Below are 7500 nucleotides of genomic sequence, written 5' to 3' on the forward strand. Positions count from 1 at the left end.
TCCCCCTTGAAGAAATGGACATTTACTAGACAACTTATCACCACTGAATTGCTACTTATTACATCGAGATCCTGGTACACTCGAACAGCATGGCATACCTAATTAAACATACTAATTACCCTTTGAATGCATACCCCCCCTCAAACGTAACAATATATATATATATATATATCTATATATATATATATATATATATATATATATATATATATATATATATATATGTGTGTGTGTATATATTGAGATTATCTTCTCACTTCATTTTAAAAATCTTTCTTTCAGATTTCACAGTTGTCTGCTTTGGAGTTGATTTGGCACTTGTGTGAAGTTTTGTTCCTGGAGTCGTCACAAAGTGAGATTTTTGGAGGTTATTTCAACGAACCCTCCACCACTTATGATGACACGTGATTCGAAAAGCCATTTTGTACCTTTTGTGCCATTTTATCCCTGCATATACGAGATAACCTCCACACTTGATGCCACAGGTTTTCAGTTCAGCAATTTTCATCATTTGTTTTGCGAGTCATTAAATTATTTTGATCTGATGTAGTTTTGCTAGAATATAGTCTGGTTGTGGCTAAGATGGCTGGCTTGAGATCTTAGGTGTTGAGTTCAAGTCCCTGTCATGTTATAAGTATGACCAGGTGGATTGATTCAGCCTGTCATCCTTCCTCGGTCGGCAACGTGAGAACCAGATCTGGGAACAAATGAGCTCTTCGAGCATCCTGAATCAGAGTGGCGACCCGTCCAGGATTGTGACCCTCAACCAGTGAAACTTGGTCACTTTCAGGATCCACAGAACTCTCATCCTCCACTTCCTCTTCCTGAAAAAATTAATTGGCCTCGGTATCCCGATTCACCTAATGGTGCAAAAAGGATGGTTGTTTGTTTTTTGTTTGTTGTCTTGCTTTTTAAAAATTTTTATAGGAAGGAAAGAGGTGGGGGGGGGGAATTCCAATGGGTTTGAGGACGGAAGGGATCCATCCATCCATCCATCCATTGGGACTACACACTGTGCAGTCTCCTTGGCTATTGGGCACAATCCTGGACGGGTTGTCACTCCGACACAGGATACCAGCAAGCTGGCACTCATTTTGCCGACCTCGGAAGGATGACAGGCAGAGTCAACCCCACCTGGTATTAATTCAACAGCCGAGTGGGATTTGAACGGAAGGGATGGTTATGGATTTTCAGTGCCTACAGAAAGATGACACCCCCTTTCAAATTTTTCACCTTTTGTTGCCTTACAGCCTGAAAATAAATCGCATTAAATCAGATTTTTTTTACACATTTATTTACACATCGTGACCCACAACTTCCAAGCGAAAAACAAATTGTACAAATTTCAAAAAAAATAATTAAAAATACAAAACTAGAATATCTTGGTTGGATTCGTGTCCAACCCCCTGAGTTAACACTTGGTGGAAGAACCTTTGACAGCAATTACTGGTGTGAGTCTGTTGGGATAGGTCTCTTCCAACTTTGCACACCTTGATTTGGCAATATTTTCCCATTCTTTTGCACAAAACTGTTCAAGTTCAGTCAAGTTATGTGGGGAGCGGTGATGGACAGCAATCTTCAAGTCATGCCACAGATTTTCGATTGGATTTACATCAGGGCTCTGACTGGTCCACTCAAGGACATTTATCTTTTTGTTCCTTAAACACTCCAGTGTAGCTTTGGATGTGCCGTTGTCAGGTCGTTGTCATGTTGAAAGGTGAACTTCCATCCCATCCATGTTTTTTTTTTCTGTATTTTGCTCCATTTTCCATTCTATCCTGACAAGTGCCCCAGTCCCTGCTGATGAGAAACATCCCCATAACAAGATGCTGCCACCACGATTCACAGTCGGGATGGTGTTCTTTGGGTGATGTGCTGTTTTGGGTTTGGACCAAACGTAACGTTTTGCATTTATGCCAAAAAGTTCCATCTTAGTTTCATCAGACCACAAAACCTTTTTGCCACGTGGCTTCATAATCTCCGGAGTGGGTTTTTTTGCACACCTCAAACGCGACTCAAGGTGTGTTTTTTGGAGTGATGGCTTCCTTCTTGCCATCCTACCATACAGGACAGACTTGTGGAGTGCTTGGGATATTGTCACGTGCACACAATGAACAGTCTTTGCCATAAAGGCCTGTATCTTTAAAAGTTGTCATTGGCTTCTTGGTGACCTCTCTGATCATTCTCCTCCTTGCTTGGTCATCCAGTTTGGAGGGACGGCCTGATCTCGGCAGGGTCTTGGTGGTACCATACACCCTTCACTTCATAATGATTGTCTTGACTGTGCTCCAAGGGATATTCAAGGCCTTTTAAATATTTTTTTTATCCCCATCCCCTGATCTGTGCTTTTCCACAACTTTATTCCAGAGATGTTTTGAAAGGTCATGATTGAGTCTTTGCTGTCAAATTCACCAACCAGCAGAGGAAACCTACAGGAACAGCTGATTTTCTTCTTAAATCATCAGAATCACTACAATTTAACACAGGTGGAGGTCAATTAACTAGGTGTGTGATTTCGAAGGTGATTGGTTACACCTGAGCTCATTTACAATTGCTATTATAAGAGGGGGGGTGAACATTTATCCAACCAAGATATTCTCGTTTTGTGCTTTTAATTAATTTTTTTGAAATTTGTACAATTTGTTTTTCACTTGGAAGTTGTGGGTCACGATGTGTAAACAAATGTTGAAAAATTCTGATTTAATGTAATTTAATTCCAGGTTTTAGGGAACAAAAAGTGAATTTTGAAAGGGGTTGCATGTCGACTTTCTTTCGGCTCTGTACATGAAATAAGGTTCTTTAACCATCACAGGGTTCCAGAGGTGAAGAGTGAATCGATGGATGGAGAGATTGAAAGCACACAGAGGGAAACAGACCACACAACGCATCTTCCCGCGTGCCCTGTTACGAAGGGATGGGACCTGACGAAGCACATAAACTCATGAAATATCTAACGAAGGGTTTCTTACGTGGTGGATGCAAATTTCTTGCTTCCATCCTTCACAGTGGACTGTCTGCTCCCTTTGCTGCTGGATTGGGTTCGACTGCATTCATATGCACTGGATCACATGGCTGAAGATGTAACAGGGAGTTCCTGTCCAGCTGAGCATTCTGACTTCTGGGATGTGGTGAGAAATGGAGGATTCAATGTCATCGATGCAGCACAAATGGAGCTGCCTCATCATCACACCTTTTGTTGCTTATTTATTATTTATTTTTGCATGATTTGAAAAGTAAGATGCTTCAAAGGTTCTAGTTTGCATCATCATCATTCATAATTCATCATCTCATATAAGAATGATCACCTCATTCATCCATCATTCATCAACAGTTGTAAAAAATTAAAAAAAGCTTTTTATTTTTCTGGACATTATTTTGAAAATGATTTCCTGATTTGCACAATTTTAAAAGTTCTCCTTCTTCAACTATGCAGACAATAGTCATGTGACATTTGCTCTCCAAGAAGGTTCAGCTTTGATTGGTATTGTTTGAGAACAGCCTTGATCTGTCCTCGGAAGGTCCGTGTTGTCCGCATCGTCTTGATGGATCCTTTCAAACAAGACACTTCAATCCTTAATGTCTTCGTCCATTTTGAAGTTATTTTGGTGCATCGTTGTAAATCCTGATTTGTTCCCGAATGACAATGGGTTCTTTTCTGGGGTAGGTGTGTGGCTTTGTCCTCCAAGCACGAATGCAGGAAGCACGGAAGCTACTTGCACGGTCAGTCATTCCTGATGGTGAACGCTCAATGTACGCAGCCATGGACAAATTGCTGCACACCATGCCACGCCAGGTGGTAAGCTGCCTTGTCTTTTACTTGATGACCTCCACCACTGAAGGTGGACAGAGGTTATGTTTTCACCCCTTGTCTGTTTGTCTGTCTGTGAACTGGATATCTCAAAATATTGTGAGACGGATATGAACAGAATTTGGTGGACGGGTTGGGTGTGTGACGAGGAAGAATTGATTCAATTTTGGTGAAGATCTGGATCCGATAATTGGTCAAGTGATTCTTCACCATCGAGTGATCGGGTTAAAAACAATATACATCACAATATCTCAAAAAGTTACTGACACACTTCCGGTTCCGGTTTTTGAGGCGACGGTTGGTTCTCTCAGGGGTCTCTGCCGACTTCCTCAAAAATAAGTTTCCGGTCGTTGTTTGTCGCGTTTTGACTGTTTCTTTTGTTGCCTCCGTGTTTACTATGTGTTCCCAGTTCAGTTTTTGTGCTACTTTGTGAGTTTTCATCAGTTTTGTCATGTCAGGTTTCCCTGAGGCCGACCCGTCTTCCCACCTGTGTACCCGATCGTGTTTATTTTTATTTTCTCCACTTTTCCCTCCACCTCCTATCCCTCCCAACGATGCCCTCTGTTTCATGTCTTGAAATATATATTAAAAATAAATAAATAACATTTTTCAATCCTCCTTCATCTTCCATCATTAATCATTCTTTTTTTCCAACTTCAGTGCAAATTAATCCCACCTCCTTAAATCTACCTCCTCCTCCTCACTCCTTCCCTGTTATACTCCCTCCTTACCCCTCCCATATTGCCCCCCAATCCCAGCATCTCTCCACTGTCCTTTGCTTTACCAACAGTTCCCCCTCTGATATCCCAAACTGTGTGGTTTTCAAATAATTATCTCACACTCACATTCAGCACACTCCTCAATATCTCCATCACACTCTGTCTCTCTTTCCTCTCATCACATCTCCTCCTCTTCCGACCCCTCAATTTCTGTTCCTCCCCACACCCTCTGCTATCTCCACAATATTTCTACCTCGTCTCATCCTTCCCCTCTCCCCACCCCTCCCTTCTCCCTCCTCCTCCATGTCCCGTACTTGCTGTCATCGTCTCCCCTCTCCCTCAAAGATACCCTCTCACCCCTCCATCGCAAATCAACCTCCTCCCTCTTCAAAGGAAACTTCTCTCTCTCTCTTCCCCATCAAAGCTTCCCCCTCACCTTTCTCAAAAGCTCACCCCTCACCCTTCTCCCTCAATTCTGCCCCCTCACCCGCCCATATGACACCGATATTTCTCCCAAAGATGGGGAAAAAGACGAGCAATCCAGTCTGTCAATAAATCTTGTGGTTAATTAAATTGTCTGAAATAATTAAATTTTGCAAGTTCTAATCTCCACTCCTCAGGCAACACGATCACCTTCATCATTGTTATCAGCTTCATCATCATCATCATCATCATCATCATTGAAGGTCATTGATTTGACCCACGACTGCTCCCAGTTTTGGGGCCAGCCCCACCAATGTTTCTGTGCACCTCTTGGGGTTCCCTGCGTGTGTGTCCTGACGTCAGTTGGAGAGTTTTCATGAACATTTCTCAAAACATTTCTTGTTGTTCATATTTTCGGCTCCCATCCAAGCATCGCATGGGTACCTCACCGGTTTATTATCAATGGACTTCCGAGTTTGCTCCTGGAATACAAGTCACTAAATGATGAAGTGTTGATTTGGAGTTATAGTTTTGAGCTTTCCACACTCATGAAAGACCCCAGTACTTTGTGAACCTTTGGATGAACATTGAGGTTCAGGTGTACCCCCAAGTCACCTTTAAACGTCAATACCTTTGTGTGTCAACTCTCATCTGAAGGTTAAATGAACATTTTTCCAATGAATGAATGCTTGCTGTATTTCCCCCACTGCAGGCCGGGCAGACTCTCATACAGTTTGAATTGAAGTGGAAAGACTGGCATGATGGATGTGAGCGCTTGCTGTCTCAAGGTGCCTTCCCCCACGGCAAGTTGGCACTGCTCTGCAAGGTATGCCTGCTTCGATACCTTGGATCTTCGATACCGATATATGTCTTGGATACCGATCCAGATACCGATCGTGCATGCGTGGATATGTGGTGGAACAAGGAAAGGAAATGGTTGGGAGGAGGTCGGTGAGATTAGAATCGACGTGCGATGGGTATGAGAGATGGTGAGCAGCACTCTTGAAGGACGAGATGGAGGGACATGAGAGAACAGACAGAGAACAGAGTCGTTTCTGCAGTTGAGAGAAGAGCGGAATGAATGAATGGAAGTGATTGCTCCACTTAGAGTCGGGGAGGGTACTCAGGTGTGGAATTCTGGAATAACACCTGCAAGCAGAGGGACACAAGAACTGAGCGATATGAGGACAGAGGAAGCGAGACAAGAAGTGAGACAGTCACAAAACTTAGTATTGCCTTGGGCAAGAAGTAGAACTTTGGACTTGGCCTCTTGCTATGATGTGGAGCTCCTTGAACTCAACCACCACCAGGAGAGAAATATGGGAAATAAGTGACCAGCCTGGAGGTGTGCACCCACTGTATACCTTTATGGAAATCCAGACTGGAAGAAGCTCTGCTTGTCTCAAAATGTATTTGCTCTGCGGAGAATACCGAGGCATCGGCTTGTTATAAGCCATGTTAGCCGCAGTGTGATCCGCAAATAACTTCCTGTGTTGTTCCCCCATGCAAAAGCATCAAAATGATAATCCACCGATCAACACCATTCAATTTGAAATTTCTTTCACAGAATAGTTTGGAAAAAAAAAAAAAATGTCACCTCCAAGAATGTCCCACTTTTCACACTTGATTCTCCATTGCCATGTTTTCAGATTCTTCTGGGTGATGCGGAAGCCCTGTTCGAAATGAAGCACCTGATGCCGTGGTACCACTTCCTCGTGGCTGAATTGCTTTTCAACAATCCCACGGTGAAGATAAGTGAAGTCCACAAGTATGTGCAGGTATTAAGCGGAATCAAGGACGGCGTACAAAGTCGACATCGTCTGTGTCAGAATGTTCAGATCGTACAATTATTGTACAACTTGATGACACGTACCTGTTTGCTAAATCGAGTTATTGGATCACTTGGCCGTGGTGTTTGTTTTGCACGAAGCCCTGCCTCGATCTGTATGGTCGTGGACAAGAGATGGAGCCGTTGGATCAGATCCTGCAGGATGGGTTTGAATTGAATTATAACCAGGTCATTAAATACTGCAGGTGAGTCGTTTCACTCATTCTCTCTGCAGTTTTTTTTTTTCAGGTTCATCGAGGAGCTCGTATATCTCATCCAAAGGATACCGGAACATCCTGACATCAATTTGAGATTTGAACCCGTTTACCTCCTCATTTCCATGCGACACATTTCCTCGCTGATTCTTTCGTTTGTTTGAACTTGTAAACTGATGTTATGTGCATTGTGTCGTGCATCAACTGTTTGTTTTTCCTTTTGTCCTGCCTCATGTAAAGTTCGACTCTGAGCAGCTGGTGGTTCGTGTCCCATCTTGCCGATCTTCTGCATCGTTGTCCGCAGCTTCAGTAAGCAAGCGTTGTTCGTGCACACCCTTTCGTGCAGTGTTGAACAATTTGAGTAACACCTGATACCACGAACAGCAAAACACTTGCGGCAAATTTCAAATTGTTTTCCCACTTGATTTTATATACCAGACTTCCGTTCAAAACAATGCAGACGTCGTGTTGTCACCATGTCCCAGGGAGCTCCACATGGAGTTCAAT

At 43.0% G+C, this 7500-nt stretch overlaps 1 protein-coding gene across 1 annotated transcript in view; it reads left to right on the forward strand.

Moving 5' to 3' along the window:
• The window catches only part of LOC147007857 (nuclear pore complex protein Nup85-like), a 43337-nt gene that overhangs the window by 25340 nt on the left and 10497 nt on the right, over positions 1 to 7500 (forward strand). Inside the window, exons 9-15 of the mRNA XM_085866254.1 lie at positions 283 to 352; positions 3007 to 3128; positions 3665 to 3796; positions 5663 to 5776; positions 6600 to 6728; positions 6881 to 6984; positions 7234 to 7302. Of these exons, the coding sequence (XP_085722380.1) occupies positions 283 to 352; positions 3007 to 3128; positions 3665 to 3796; positions 5663 to 5776; positions 6600 to 6728; positions 6881 to 6984; positions 7234 to 7302 (740 nt within the window). The remainder of the gene's footprint in view (positions 1 to 282; positions 353 to 3006; positions 3129 to 3664; positions 3797 to 5662; positions 5777 to 6599; positions 6729 to 6880; positions 6985 to 7233; positions 7303 to 7500) is intronic.

This window comes from Eptatretus burgeri, chromosome 24 (assembly GCF_056783735.1).
Source record: "Eptatretus burgeri isolate ZD-2024b chromosome 24, Ebu_testis_v1, whole genome shotgun sequence".
NCBI lineage: Eukaryota > Metazoa > Chordata > Myxini > Myxiniformes > Myxinidae > Eptatretus > Eptatretus burgeri.